Source organism: Artemia franciscana, unplaced genomic scaffold (assembly GCF_032884065.1).
Source record: "Artemia franciscana unplaced genomic scaffold, ASM3288406v1 Scaffold_1189, whole genome shotgun sequence".
NCBI lineage: Eukaryota > Metazoa > Arthropoda > Branchiopoda > Anostraca > Artemiidae > Artemia > Artemia franciscana.
Window position 1 is genome coordinate 102,971 of NW_027062758.1, and position 16,859 is coordinate 119,829.

The 16,859-nt window shown below is 30.6% G+C and overlaps 1 protein-coding gene across 1 annotated transcript; it reads right to left on the reverse strand.

Annotated features, from left to right (window-relative positions):
- Window positions 1–1,170: 1,170 nt before the first annotated feature.
- LOC136042372 (transportin-1-like) lies at window positions 1,171–16,188 on the reverse strand. The gene is made up of 4 exons (XM_065727343.1): window positions 16,112–16,188; window positions 12,866–12,941; window positions 7,233–7,407; window positions 1,171–1,491 (listed from the first exon to the last, which is right to left on the reverse strand). Exons 1-4 carry the CDS (start codon window positions 16,179–16,181, stop codon window positions 1,384–1,386), a joined length of 429 nt encoding a protein of 142 aa, XP_065583415.1. The 5' UTR covers window positions 16,182–16,188; the 3' UTR covers window positions 1,171–1,383.
- Window positions 16,189–16,859: the final 671 nt, after the last annotated feature.

Sequence of the window (16,859 nt, forward strand, 5' to 3'; positions counted from 1 at the left end):
ATATCATACAAGTACCAAAATATTTATTCTGCAATCTTTAGGAAACTCGGAAGATGCACATACTAGGTTTTTGGCTGAGGGCAGCCAAGCTATGGGCTGTGGCTAATAAGTAAAACATCTTAAACATTAATACAGCACTCCATACAATAGAATAATAAATTCATTATATTTCAAAATCTAAGTATAAAAAGTAGTTCTTCTGCAATTTTTTCGAAAACTCGGAAAATGCCGATACTATGTTTTAGCTGAGTACCACCATGGGTGACTTAGTATCATGGGTGAATCAATTTTTTTTTGTATTATGGTATTACGAGTTTGTCAAACCAATGTCTCTTCCCTGGCCCTCTTTCTAATTTAGTGTTATTTTTTATGCATTCTTTTAGAGGGCGAAATTTAGTAAAAAAAAACAAAAAAAAAAACAACATTGTATAAAAAAGTAGTAAAATTTGAACAAATTGTACAAACATACATTTTTAAAGCAGCCAATTTAGAATTTTTAGCCTAATTTAGCAAAAAAAAATGGAATTCTGATAATCTAAATGAAATACAAAGTCTTACTCTAGTATTTATATAACACTTTTTTATTTACTTTACACTACCGGGAGGGGGGTAGTGAATTCGTAAGGACCCCTTCAAGTTGCCATACTGGTTATAGCTAATAATCTCCCACGATCTTAAAATTGACAGTATCATCATCATTTAGTTGTATTTAATTTAATGCTGCAAAACGATGGGGTATATTTTCTCCGGTTAATGAGGACAGCTTGTGCATTATTCATTTAATTAAAACATATTTATAATTGATATTTGATATATCATTCTGGTTTTGCTAAGTTTTATTTGTTAATTATAGCTTTGTCATTATTTATACTATTCCGCTTCTAGCATCGAGAAAAGCTTTAACTGTTCCCTTTTTTCCTATTTACAATTGCAAATTAGAGATCTTTATAAAATATTTGATTTATTGAAGTTTAGTTTAGATTGACTAGTTCATATTTGGAAAATTTTCCATTATAATTGAAATTTTCAATTATAATGGAAAAACCCAGCGTGTATTCCCCGGGGAGACCCTCCAACAGATTGACTCTAGTTCGGCATTGTGGACTGACATGAGAGGTGGTAGCATAAGTGGGAGATGGTAACGTTGGCAATGAATGGGGGGAAAATTAATGCCAGGTTTTTCTTCTCACTCAATTGGACTATCTGTCTTGGCTTTTTCTACAATTAGCCATGACTTGATGCCCCACAATTATTCCATTTTAATTCAAAAATCAACGGACTCACCTTGAATGAGATGGTAGGCCCTTATTTTCAAAAATAAGTTAAACAAAATAAACAAACAAAAACAACAACTCACCTAACTTATCCTAATTTTATTTCGAATCAAACGCCATAAATCTGGGTGATACGCTCCTTAAGAGCTGCAGGAAATTGATCAGAAAAGCGAGTCCAACTTTCAGTACCAACTTGAGTTTTAAAGCCAGTCAATATCTATACGAAAATAAAGCAAACTAAATGAAATGTATTTATAATTATAAAAAAAATACAACAAATATAAAAATAAGTATAATATAACCATATGTGTTTATAAATAAAATAAAATTTGTGCAAATTAAAGTCTTAAACCAGTGAATAAGCTCAAATATAGGATCTTCAAAATGTCTGAAAGATTCATTTACAACAACTCAACTACTTATCTTTTCTACTTATCTTATCTTTTTTGAAAGCAAACTAAATGAAATGTATTTATAAATATAAAAAGATACAAACAAATATAAAAATAAGCATAATATAACTATAAGTGTTTATAAATAAAATAAAATTTGTGCAAATTAAACGTTTTAAACCAGTGAATAAGCTCAAATATAGGATCTTCAAAATGTCTGAAAGATTTATTTACAACAACTCAACTACTTATCTTTTCTGCTTATCTTATCTTTTTTGAAAGCAAACTAAATGAAATGTATTTATAAATATAAAAAATACAAACAAATATAAAAATAAGCATAATATAACTATAAGTGTTTATAAATAAAATAAAATTTGTGCAAATTAAACGTTTTAAACCAGTGAATATGCTCAAATATAGGATCTTCAAAATGTCTGAAAGATTTATTTACAACAACTCAACTACTTATCTTTTCTGCTTATCTTCTTTGAAAGAAAACTATATGAAATGTATTTATAAATTTATAAAAAAAAATATGTATAATGTAACTATAAATGCTTACAAATAAAATAAAATTTGTAAAAATTAAAAGTTTTAAACCAGTGAATTAGCTCAAATATTGGACCTTCAAAATGCCTGAAAGATTCATTTACACCAACTCAATTACTTATCTTAATAACATAAAGGAATGTTTGTCCATAAACAAGGGAAGTTTATTTCCGTTAATTTTATTAAATAATGATGATTATTTTGTTCATAAATGATTATTATTTTTCATCATTCTAATTTTTGAGAATGAAGGGATTTTTCTTTTTCAATGCGGGGACATGACGGGCCACCTTTCAGAAAAGGTTTGAAATACTAAGAAAGGTCACCGTTAGAAGGCCTTCCTGTCATAGGAGGACACCCTTTATTACGGGAAAGGCAATTTCTTTTTTTTTGCTTTTTTTAAAACTTTTCATTTATAAAAGGTTTGAAATACTAAGATATATATATATATATATATATATATATATATATATATATATATATATATATATATATATATATATATATATATATATATATATATAGCAGCTTTTCAGAAGAAGACTTCTAGTCTTCTAGAAAAAGACATATAGTGTTCTAACTTGATCCGTAGACTTGGAGAATCAAGTCTTTACTGATGATCTAAGCGTCAAGCAAAGTTTTAAAACCAATAGATTTTAAAGGTGTCTATAATTCTTAGTCCTGTGTGTCAATAGACCTTAGTACTTATCGGTAAGTATATTAGAAATGTTTGAAAGGTTCAATTATTAGAATACAAAACTTTTAGTAAAGTTAACCATAGTCCTCATTAGAAAATCTAAGCTAATTTAGAAAAGTTGTAATAATTTAACTAGTCTTAGAAAAAAAGCTGAAAAAGAAAATTTTTAGCAAAAAAACAAAAACAAAACAAAAAACTATTAGCAAAGAGAAACTTTCAACAAACTTAAAAAAAATGGGGTTGGGGTAGATTAGTCAAAACACCAGAAAAAAATCATCTAGGGAAGGTCACGATACTGTCTTAATAATAACAAATATTATAAACATATAATAAGATATATATATAATAATATATATATATAATAATAATATATATATATATATATATAATAATATATAATAATATGTAATAATATATATATAATAATATAATGTATAATAATAATATATAATAATAAATAATATATAAATAATAATAATATATAATAATATATATATATAATAAGATATAAGATATATATATATATAATATAATATTCGGCAGATAAGTGACAGCATATTGTTCAATTATATAATGCATTTCTTGGTACTAAGACGTTTAATGGGGGGGGGGCTCCCACGGCATCAATAAAGGTTTTCATTAAAGTGCAAACCACAAAGTTTGTCCCTCTCATACAAGGATTTTACCTTTTTAACTTTACAGCAATTTTCTTTTTAGTGATAAATGAAATTTTTTTTGTGTGACCTTTATCCTATTAACAAGCAAAATATTTAAACAAGCATACACTATTATATATGTAGACACCTATTTATGTAGGCTTAATTTGAAGTTTTCCATAAATCTTCTGCTATTGGTTGAACTTTACGGACTTACTTAAAAAAGTTAAATAAAGTTCAGCTTTTTTTCAACAGCAATAAAGCCAACTGTTATGCTAGGAAAACGGTTGATTTACTTTGTGGACAGCTTTTCTTTTTAACTTAATTGACACCGTTGGAGCCGCATATAAAAACCGCTAAGGTACAAGACGTTTAATAGACACTGTCAAGGTGCAGGGTATATTCTGATACGAGATTCTGATCAAATCTCGTAAAATACCTCAGAATAGAGAAGCTGTACACTTTGTTGTGTTTACTATAATAATGATGCTATATACTTTCTTGTATGTACTATAATAATGAAAATATATACTCTCTTGTATTTAATATAATAGTGAATCTATGTACTCTCTTGTATATAATATAATAATGAAGCTAATTACCCTCTTGAATTCAATATAATAATGAAGCTATATAATTATAGCTTCTGGGGCGAAGAAATTTACCTAAAAATTGGATTGGCTCCAGAAGATTTGAAATGGGTAATGTATCTAAAGGGAAATTCTATGCCTCTTGGAGAACATAGGAAACATTTAGGGAGAAATAGATTGAGGGATGATCCCTACAGTTGCCCTATGTGTGGAAAGATGGATGATTCTTTGCATCATTTTTTAGGGAATTGTAGGGAGTTGAGGGAGTGGCGCTTGGAAATATTTGGTAGGGAGGTCGGGGGGAGAGATTGAATTTTGGAAATTTTGAGAAGTAGGTGTTACTTAAGCATAAATTATATGGAAAGTTGGCATAGTCGCCCGGGTAGGTATAGGGTATCGTGATGACATTTCTTAAATAATTAGTTTTAGTGTCTTTTCAGTCTATGTTTTATTGCTGTACTTTTTCGCTTGTTTTGTGTATGTCATCATGGCCCAATTGGGCTTTCGTGTGAATAAATCTATGTATCTATACTCTCTTATATTTAATAGTCTGCCATGTACCAACAATGAATCTGTAAGTTCGAATTTGTTTTTGTAAGCAAAGAATTGGTGACTAAATTGATTTTTCCATAGGCAAGAATGTCTTTTGGATTAATCTCAGGTAAAATTCCCTCTTCAAATTTTTCAGAACTTCAAATTGCGTGTCGGGGGAAGGGCGACAATTTTCGCTGGTAGTAACAAAATAAATGAATTTTAGAATAAAAAAAATACAACAGTATAAGAAATATAAGAGCAGAGAAGCTAGAGTAAAGAATAAGGAAGTTCGAATACTAAATTAAGAGCAAAGAACAAAGAAGATAGAATAAAATAAATGAGTTCTAGAATAAATAGAATAAAAAATTGGATACAGATTTTCACAAAAAAGCACACACTACAATTATTTTTCCTGTCTTTTCCGACAGGTTTCGCTGGTAGTAACAACATAAAATGAATTTTAGAAAAAACAAAAAATAAAACAGTGTAAGAAATATAAGAAATATAAGAGTAGAGAAGCTAGAGTAAAGAATAAGGAAGTTAGAATAAAAAATTAAAGTAGAGATAAAGAAGCTGGAATAAAATAAATGACTTTTAGAATAAATAGAATAAAATAATTGGATAAAGATTCTCACAAAAGATCACACACTACAATTTTTTTTTATCTTTTTCCGACAGGTTTCGCTGGTAGTAACAAAATAAATGAATTTTCGAATAGAAAAAATAGAACAGTATAAACGAATAATGAAATATAAGAGCAGAGAAGCTAGAGTAAAGAATAAGGAAGTTAGAATAAAAAATTAAGAGTAAAGAATAAAGAAGCTAGAATAAAATAAATGACTTTTAGAATAAATAGAATAAAATAATTGGATAAAGATTCTCACAAAAGAGCACACACTACATTTTTTTTTTATCCTTTTCCGACAGGTTTCGCTGGTAGTTACAAAATAAATTAATTTTCGAATAGAAAAACTAGAACAGTATAAACGAATAATGAAATATAAGAGCAGAGAAGCTAGAGTAAAGAATAAGGAAGTTAGAATAAAAAATTAAGAGTAAAGAATAAAGAAGCTAGAATAAAATAAATGACTTTTAGAATAAATAGAATAAAATAAGTGGATAAAGATTCTCACAAAAGAGCACACACTACAATTTTTTGTTATCCTTTTCCGACAGGTTTCGCTGGTAGTAACAAAATAAATAAATTTTCGAATAGAAAAAATAGAACAGTATAAACGAATAATGAAGCAAAATATAAGAGCAGAGAAGCTAGAGTAAAGAATAAGGAAGTTAGAATAAAAAATTAAGAGTAAAGAATAAAGAAGCTAGAATAAAATAAATTAATTTTACAATAAATAGAATAAAATAATTGGATAAAGAATCGATGAGTAAAGGAGCTAGAAGGTATTTATATAATAAAATAAATAAATAACGAACTATAGGGACAAAGAAACTAAAGAACACAGAAGTTAGATTAAAATAAATAGAACAAAGTAAATAAACGAAAAATGGAAGAGTAAAGAAAAGTTGAGTGAAGAGTAAAGAAGCTAGAATAACATAAATGCATAAAATGTATTAACTTTAGAACGACATAAATAGAACAAAATAACTGAATAAAGAAATATAAGGACAAAGAAGCTAGAGTAAAGATTACAGAAGCTAGAATAAAATAAATAGAACAAACGAATAGACAAAAATGGAAGTGTAAAGAAGACTGAACAAAGAAGAAAGAAGAGTAAAAAATAGTGGCTTTATTCTAGCTACTAAAGCAAAAAAGCTATAAAAAATATAAATTTGAATTTTAAAATGTAATAAATAGAATAAAATAAATGGATACAGAATAGAAGAGTAAAGGAGCTAGAGGCTCGATTTAAGAATGAACAAGCTAGAATACAATAATTGAATAAAAAAGAATAAAGAAACTAGAATAAGACAAATGAATTTTAGAATAAAATAAATGGATAAAGAATCGAAGAGTAAAGAAAAGTAGCTAGAGCAAAACTGGAGTAAACAGAAGTTGAGTAAAGAGTAAAGAAGCTAGAATAACATAAATACATAAAAAAACTAATTTTAGTATGAAATAAATGGATGAAGAATCGAAGAGTAAAGAAAAGTAACTAAAATATGGCTGAAATAAAGGAAGTTGAGTATAGAGTAAAGAAGCTAGAATAAAACATATGCGTCAAATATAGTAATTTTAGACTGGCATATATAAAACAAAATAAATGAATAAAGAATAGAAAAGCAAATAAGCTAGAAGCTAGAGTTAAAAATAAAAAAGAGTAAAGAATTCAGAAATTATAATTAAGTTAATAGAATAAAGTAGATAATTAAAGAGGGAAAGAGTAAAAAAGCTAGAGTAAAGAATAAAAAAGGTAGAATAAAATAAAATGAATGTGATAAATCTAAGAAAAATACATGAATAAGAAATAAATAAATGAATATGTAAACATTTAGGTCATCAATTAATGGTTGACCTAAAAATTCATGACTGAAACATGTTACGATCGAGGAGAAAAAAGTTATAATAGATATACCTTTTGAAACATTTCCTTCAAATCCTGTTTTGGGTTGGACCAAGAAGCCACTGCATCGCAGAAGAAGATGAAGTCTTGAATAATACCAGCCGGATTAACACTGATCATTAGACACATCCCGCGAAAAGCACCGTCCTTTTCCTCATTGTCACGGATATTCCGTAAGGATAAACACCTATAAAAATTAAAAATACAACAAATCTAGTTACAGACTTGAAGACCCCCCTCCCCCCTCGTAAGTACATGAGGGCATTTGGCTAAAGTATAATATTGCAACTTAAATATCCCGTATACATTACAATTAAAAGACATTTCTAATTTTTGAACTTTGACCTAAAGAGAGAGAGAGAGAAAAAAAAATAGATACCTAAAGAACATAACAAATCGAAAACCTTGTTTTAAAACAATAGTTTTGCTGGACAATATATGGTATTATTTTCCAGTTATATTAGCTTTTTTTCAAATCCAGAGTGTTGAAAAAATTAGGAAAAGATAACAGAACCACATGGGCAGGAATAGCTGTATTTTTGTACAATATAGTCTCAGTTATTCCTTTTCATATATATAGTCTAGAATATTTCATGGTTCTATGTCCGGTGGATCCTTGTGTAGGTGGGTGAGTGTGTTCTAAGCCTCAAAACGTGGTTCTGTGTCCAAATTTCCTAAAACTCTGTGACCCTTCTGATCAATGTAGAAGGTTTAAGGTTTTTCTGTGGAGGGGGGATTAATCTCTAATCCCTCTTGATTCCCTTGTGATTATTTGCTCAGAAAGGTACAAGTAAAACTCAAATAAACGAAAAAAATTTGTATTTTACCGACAAATATCCAATTGTACCAAGAACTTTCGAACTTGACGGACGACAGGTAATTTTTGAAAAACGTGAAAGTTCTGAAAAATTGAAACCAAGACAAAAAAGTTTAACTTAAAGGGACGTAACCTTTCATTTTGCAAAAAAAAGACTACAATTAAAAAATAGAGCATATTGACCCCAATTTGATAAAAGAAGAGCAAGACAGAGAGAAAGAGAGAACAAAATTGCATTTATAATGTCCGGGAAGAGCTAGAAAGATTAGATTTATTGGAGTAAAATTGTAAAAAATATAATAGCGAGACATAACAGAAGAAATCAAAGAAAAAGAAAGAGAGATAGGAACAGATAATGATCCAACATACAAAAATGTAATCGAGTGGAAAACTGAAGATTGAAGGTCCAAGAAAGAATGATAAACTTATTCCATCGATTTACTATAAAAAAAAAATACTAGGGGGGAGGGAAGGAATTCAACCACCTCCTAAAAATTTTGCGATCCACACTGTAACACATCATATGTTTTGACTTTTTGACGAATTTACCAAGATCCCATGAACAAGGTTTATTGATAGATTTCTGTTTATGAATGTAAACAATTCCTCAAAAGCTTTATCTACCTACAAAATAATCTGAAAAGGGTCATTTTATTAATGTTTATTATTAATTTTATTACTGCTACTACTGCGAACAACTCATTGAAGCACAGAACCACCTGATGCCAGCACAACTACGCAAGCTCCTCCTCCATCCCAATTTATACAAAGCCTCCTTCTTTACACACTCCCGAGAAGATATACTTCTTTCTATTGCGTCCATTTTTAATTTTATATTTTTACTTCGTTTTTATATTTATCTTGAATAAATATTCCTTAATTGGATAAATATAAAAATTACTACAAATAAATAAATAAAATACGAATAAAATATTGATAAATAAATAAAACATTTGCTCTTGTATTTGACTATATTTACTCTAATTTTCGTCTTCACTGTTTATTCTACTTACAATAAACACGGATAAATATTCAAAAAAAAAGAAAGAAAAAAAGGGCACAATAAACACTGACAACCAAAATCAAATTCTGAATTTGAAAAGTGGGTACGCAAATATCACGTAGTCATTGTGTATTTACACCTTAAATTGCATATAGGATGTGTATGTGTGGTTTAAATTGGAACGTGGTGTACAAATACGTATTTAAAACCCATTGTCCATTTACATCCTAAATTGCATATAGGGTGTGTATGTATGGTTTAAATTAGAACGTAGTGTAAAATACGCATTTACACCCCATTGTACATTCATACCCATTTTATATTTACATCTTACGACAATGTGGAAGTTGGAGGCACTGGCCCTTTGAGGCCTGCGTTTTAATCAGGTTTTGTGGGTCCACTCCGGCATTTGGCCCTGACAATGCCTTTAGTGGGTCAATCCAATATCTGTTAAAAATGCAAGAATTTCTCACGTGTGAGGAATTGGAACCAATCCCAGCATGTATGCATCAGCTTATTTCGGAGGTAGAGAGGAAAAAAATAAAAACGAACAATGCGAAAAGAGGCAAATTATAGAAGAAACAGGAGAAACTGTAGATGACTCAAGATTTTGGGCGAGGTTGAAGAATCCCCCCTCCCATTTTCTAAGTGCATGAAATCATTTGGCTAAATTAACAAGATTATATAAATGTTGAAACTTATGAATCCTTTCTACGATAAAAATCAAAATCTTTCTTTTTTTCCATTTTTTTTTATTTTTCCGATCTGTGTTTTGCTACAGCCTCAGCTTTTATTTTAAGGGCCATTGTAGATGACTCAAGATTTTGGGAAAGACTTGAAGAATTCACCCCCCCCCCCCATTGCGTAAGTGCATGAAATCATTTGGCTGAATTAAAAAGATTAAATAAATATTGAAACTTATGAATCCTTTCTACAATAAAAATCAACATCTTTCCTTTTCCACTTTAATCAAGTTAAAAAACAAAATAATAACAGATAAGTAAAGAATCTAAGAAATGGGAAAACCCTGCCCTAAAGAAACATTTTAGCGAGACAAATATATGGTGTTATTTCCCAGTTGTATTTACTTTATGACAGTCCAATGCTTACATTTTAACATTTCTAAGAAATAAGAGACTAGCATTTTCACTGCAAAACTATTTTTATTAGGCTATTAGTCTTAGTTCATACAACAGGAAAGTCTTTATTCTGTAACGTAATACTTACCAGTAGTGGTATGTTTAAGTCCACCAACATTTAAATCAAATTTAATCTTAAAAGCGTAATTGCTGTTGCTAAATTTTCTTGTTATCTAAAAAAAAAAACAATTTATTTTTCGTAAAAATTGATTACAAGTTAGTGACCAGTTTTTGATTGCAGACCAGGTTAGAGGGTTGAATCCACCCCCCAACACTCCAAAAATCGTCTGACTTGTAAAAATGTAGCAAAAATGCACATAAACAAAATTTTGAAGTATTTTTATATTTTTTTCAAACCCCTCCCAAAAATCCCCCCAGAAAAAATCCTGGAGACGGCAATGGCTACTTCTTCTTATTTGCTTCTTAGTGACCTGTTTTTGATTGTACATAAGAGAAATGTCCTAGACTCCAATATCGATAGAGGAAAGGAGGATAAAACTTTACAACTTATAAATTCTGTTTGCAAAAAAACAACTCAGATTTAGTTTTTGCGCTTTGACCTAGAAATAGATAATTATTTCTTGGTGACAAGCTATTGATCGTACATGTCTCGATACACGATATCTTCGTTTTTAGACTAAAAGGTCGCATTTACCACACTCCTGCAATAATTGCCCAAAAACGTTTGCTAAGCTCTTCTCAAAGGGAGGATCAGCAGGATAGTTCATGATCGATCATACTTCAATGCTTGTGATCTCCCGCTGATTCTCCCTTGGAGAACAGCTTAGCTGTTTGGTCTTTGAGAATTACTTCAAAAGTGTCAAAATGTCAGATACGACGTTTAGGCGTAACAGTGGTGATATACATCTTCGATACGCACTCTAATCGATATTACTTATTCGATACACATTATGATCGATACAACTTACTCGATACATACTATAATTGATACCACATTCACTAAAATCGATACTCCGATACCACCCGATACACATCATTGTTGGGTTTTAAAATGTTAAAAAAATAAGCGAAAATAGTAAAAAAGTAGCGAAAAAAAACACTGAAAAAGAAGAGCGAAACACTGTCGTAAAAATTGTTATAAAAAGGAAGCTACAATGAAATGCTTAATGAAAGCTTAAATGCTTAATGAAAGCAACTTTAAGGCCACGACTCCATAAAAATCATTTTGCATCTCTGAGCGTCGATTGAATGTCTCAAATATAAAAAGCCTATTACCAAATTTTCTCCGCACCAGAAACTTCCAAAGCTGCCAAAGTACTCAAAGAGTACTTCCTTGAAATGTTGATAAAAATTGCCTTTAATTAATTAATCATTAATTAATTAATTTCCTTTAAGTTTCCTTAAAATGTTGGTAAAAATTAAAAAGGGATCTTATATGTTTCGACAGTTCGAAAATCTAATGGAAGGTAGTTTAAAATGAAGAAACATATAATTTATTACTAGCTGTTAAGCAAAGCGCTGTCCATTCAATGTATATAAAGCATAAATAACACGTCCCCTGTGTCAGCAAGGGTTTCAGTAAAAGAGGGTAGCACCAAAGGAGACTCCCAAGGCTATCAAATTCCTCAAATGATATTTCCTTCAAAGGGTTAGGAAAAAAATAAAATGAGATCTTAAACGAAAAAACAGTCCGAAAAGCTAAGGAGAAGCTAGTTTAAAATAAAGAAAACATAATTTTTTACAAATTGTTAAACAAAACTCTGTCTATTCAATGTACCTAAGACCTAATATTACGTCCCTGTGTCGGCAAGATTTTAAATCAAATCGGGTAGCCCCACAAAGATCTGTAAAATTTTCCAAATTATTCACGATACATCCTTAAAATTTGGGCAAAAATGGTTGAGAAAGAGGCTGGTTTAAAATAAAAAAAAATTCAACCTTTTACTAATTGTTTAGCAAAGCGTTGTCTACTTATTGTATCTACATCATATATAATACACCCCTGTCGGCAAGATTTTCAATCAAAGCGGGTAACGCCACAGGGAACTCCTGAAGCTTCCAAATTACTCAAAAGATATTTCCTTAAAATTTTGGCAAAATTAATATTTTACGTCAAATGTGTCAACAATTTGAAAATCAAGCGAGAGGATAATTTAAATATGATGTTTTACTAAGTGTCAAGCAAAGTGCTGTCTACTCAATATGCATACAGCATAAATAATAGACCCCCCTGAGTCGACAAGGCTTTCAATAAAAGCGGGTAGCATCAGAGGGAACTCTGAAGGCTGTCAAATTGGTTTGGCTCCTTTAAGCTGATATTTAACCATTTCCTAGCATGTATACTAGGAAATTTTTAGGGATTGCTCATTTCTAAACTAAAAATAATAATTCCGCCCCTTTTGATCAAAAAAGCGAAATTCATACTTTCTGCAGATCTAAGTTTCATTAAATCTGAATATCTCCGACACACAACAGAAGTTAAATGAATTTCAGATTTCTGGGAAAGTAGGCGTTGTCTTTTATTTCCCTGTCGTCCATCTGGATCTCTTATCTAAGCTCTGCAAGTTATGGCAAGATCGCCTAGTCAATTCTAAATAGTTTGTCTCAGAACAATAGAAACGTTCATAGTGGACGAGATAGGGCGATTCTTTATCGTACCACATAGCCTTAACAAAAAAATAACATCGTAAAGAAAAAGAAAAAAAAACTAAAAAGAAGGACGAACCATTGTCTGGCAAACTGATGCAAAAAGGGTGCCACATCTTGGGGACAAACAAACCCTAGTCGACCGATTGTAATAGCTGAAAAAAACGAAAAAAACAACAAAATAAATAATAAAACCAAAACAGGTAATATTTAACTAAAAATAGGGTAAAAACCCCTAATACTAAAAAAGCGTTTCATGTCAGACAAATACGTTGATTTAAATGTAATCTTTCTAATAATAGAAAGTAGGCCCCTAATCTTGAATCTTGGATAAGAGTCACTCAGTTTTAAATAAGACTATACTAGTTGGTAACCCCTAATACTCAGACAGTATCTAATCTCAGACAAATACGCTAGTTTATTCGTGATATTTCTAAAAATGTAGGGCCTTAACCACGGATATATTTCACACAGTTTAAATTAGATTATACTAGTTGGAATTGCTTGACAACAGTCTAAGAAAACTTCTGTTTTGTATTTTCACGCTTAATCAAAGGGAGTTTCAGCTATTTGAGTGCAATTATTCTTCTCTACACCACTTATCTACGAGTGACCCTTTCTGTGATTGAGGTACATTGTTCTAACTTTAAGATCCTATTACCAAGATGAAAATGTAAATTTATGATTGGCACATCTAAAATAAGTAGTATTGGATAGACAAAAAATATTGACAATAACAATATACTTGATAAAGATATTTGGACATATGCAATGATGAAAAATATAATTTCTATGTGATATAACAGTCATCATAGCAATAGCTTTTTTTTATGATCTGTTTCACAAAATAACTTAAATTGTATTTCATCCACTGTAAAGAATAAAATCGTTAGGTATAGGCTCCTGGGTATTTGTGACGTCATTCATATAAAATTACTTTGCAGAATTTATTACTAAAATTAATTAACGCTTTAAATGAATTTTTCAAAAGGCGTGACCTATCTAAATCTTTTTTTTTATACCAGATAACGAACAATCACCTTAGTAGGAACAATAATTGTATATATGTATACTTGATCATCTGGTATACAAGTTATTATTGTTAATTTTCTGTCGTAGGCCTAATACAACGCAATTAAGAATCCAAAACTCATTTATCAGTTATAAAAGGGAATGTCTTTCTTTAAAAGCTTGGAATAAACTAATTAAAAAAAATGCGCATTGAAACTACTCCTAGGTATACTCAAGGCTTTTAACCTTTAAGGGGTCTCTAATTTCAGTCAGCAGACGATTTATGAAAATAATATTAAACAAACGGGGAAAAGAATTTCCAAAAATCGTGACGTATCTAGATTGCTTTTTTTCTCATCGAAAAAGAAATCTTGGTATGAACAATCACTGAATGATCAATAGTACAAGTAAATAAGTATATTTGATCCCCTGATATACAAAGAAATAAATGTAATTTTTCTGCCGCAATGCACAGCATTTAATGTGAAGCAATTAAGAATCCAAAACCAAGTTCATAGCTGTCAAATGGGAATATCTTTCTCTAAAAGATCGGATTCAACAGAATTTTCAGGAAACAAACTGCACCTTGAAACCCCTCCTACTTATATATAAGGCTTTCAAGTTTCAGGAGGTCTCTAATTTCAGTCAACAGGCGATTTATGAAAAATCGTAAACCAAGGGGGAAACGAATTTTCCTAAAATTATGACCTATCTAGATCTTTTTTTACACTGGAAAACGCAATCTTAGTAAAAAAAAAATCACTGAACGAACAACAAGAGTATATAGGTATATTTGATCCACTGGTATAAAAATTATTATTCTAATTTTTCTGCAAAATCATTTAATTCGAAGCAGTTAAGAATCCAAAATTAAGTTCATGACTGTAAAACGGGAATGTTTTTCTCTAAAAGCTAAGAATCAACTGAATTGTCAAGAAAGAAATTGCGCCTTGACCTCCTACATAAATTCAAGGTTTTGGCCTTTGAATTTTTCTTTTCATTCACTTTTAATTTCAACTCTTTTGCCATGTTTACCATTATTTTTTGTGTTAACTAAATTAAATTAAAATAAATTAATTAACTAAGTTAAAATGATTCAAGTATACTCAACAAGATAAAAGGATATTACACAAAAACATTACCAAAAGACCTTTCAAAAAAAGGATTAGGATTAAAGCCGGTGTGATATGTAGAGCAAACAGCCAAAAAATGGTCAGAAGCTCAAATGAATGGTACTGTGCACAAACCATCCAGCCAACACGAGCCGCAAACTAAGAAAATTAGATTTCAAAATATATCAGCAACGAAAATAAAATCATACGCCATAGTTTATTTACGTCATAACTTAGTTACAAACAATATATAATTGTTCACCATTGTTTACCTAGTCATACGTCATATCTAACACCTTCATAATCTTACAGCACAACAAAGAGAAGTTTTAAGGTTCTTAGGAGTAGCCTTTTCATTTACTTGGATAATTTTTTTTTTAGAAAAAACATAAAAAATACAACAAAACTGAATTATGTAACTTGATTTAAATATATAGCAAGTGCACCCAAAGGCATTTTTCAAGACTGCACACAAAAGGAATTCTGGGTAGGGAAGGGGGTAGCAACATGCGGAAAGGCTTCTTTTATGACAAAAAACATTATATTTATTGTTTACTCTTAGTCCATGACCTTTGAACACTTTTGGTCTTTTAATGGGAGATGGAATGAGACTCCCTCCCCCCCATTATCTTTTCTTTGGGCACTCTGGTATAGATCACCGATGATTATGCTGCGCAGTTCTTTAGCTAAAGACACTGAGACATTTATTGTCCGAGTCATAAGGACTTTCTACCTCTTATGAAGTAATAGCGTCTCTAGAACTACAACCATTTAGTTGCGACTACATTTCTACTAATCCACAAGACAAGCGAGGTGGGATTTAAAACCTGACAAAAGGGAATTTATCACTTTGACCAAAATTGATCACTTTCGCCAGACCGGCTTTGGTTTCCGTTGTTACTTAAAATAAGAATAACACGTTTTTGTCACAAAAGGACTTTTCCACACCTTAGCCCCTCCCCCTACAGTTAGTCTTGTAGTCTTGAAAAAAGTCTCGGTCAGTTTTTCTAAGAAATGTTAGTTTTCTAAAGATGACATTTTCTTTTAAATTTCGTTACGAAGATATGTCAAATCATCCAGAAAATCTCTGAAAAGAATTTACAAACACATAAAATTTCACTGAACAACTAGCAGTTTAAATTAAGCAGAATGTGAGTGGGTCTATACTTTGGTTGAATATTCATACTGGGACGAAAACTAACCTGTATTTTCTAGCAGAGTTTTAGGGGTATTTGGTCGATTGATTATGGTAATAAGTTGGCCAATAAACATCCCAACGTATGTCCTCATTGATGACCCTGCAAAGATAGATATGAACTCACATCCACAAGAGCAAACAAAAGCACCACCGAATAGAAAGAAAGGAGAGAGGGGGGAAGGAGAAGAGATAGGATGATAGAAAGGAAAATAAAAAGATACACATATATAAGGATAGGGAAATATATAGAGATAGAAATATGGAAAGATATACATGCAATCATAAGCAAGTCCACGCGGCTATTATGATGGAGGGTAGTGGATCCCTTTGTAGCCGGATCATGGGGGAAGGCAGATGCCCTAGATCCATTTAATAATCAAAAATTAAAGGTAGAGCTACTTGCCTCTTCTGAAGTGCTTTATTAAGCCAAAGGCAAGAGGGAATACTAGCAACCTCTTCAAAAATATCTATTTAGTAACCATTTAATTCAATAGCTCTTCTAGTAACACCATTCAGTAACATTATTATTGAAGTAGGCTACTGCGTTTACACAGACTTTCAGCTAAAATGTTCGGCTTCCCATAATGCATAAAATTGAGTCAGAGTATATCATTAAACACACCTATTAGAAGAATTGGCGATATGAGGGGGTTGCCCCCTCCTCAACACCCCACTTTTCCCTCTGAAGTTTTTAGGTGCTTTTAAAAAAGGTACTTATTGTTCTAATTAAACTACACTTTGTGTTTCAGGAG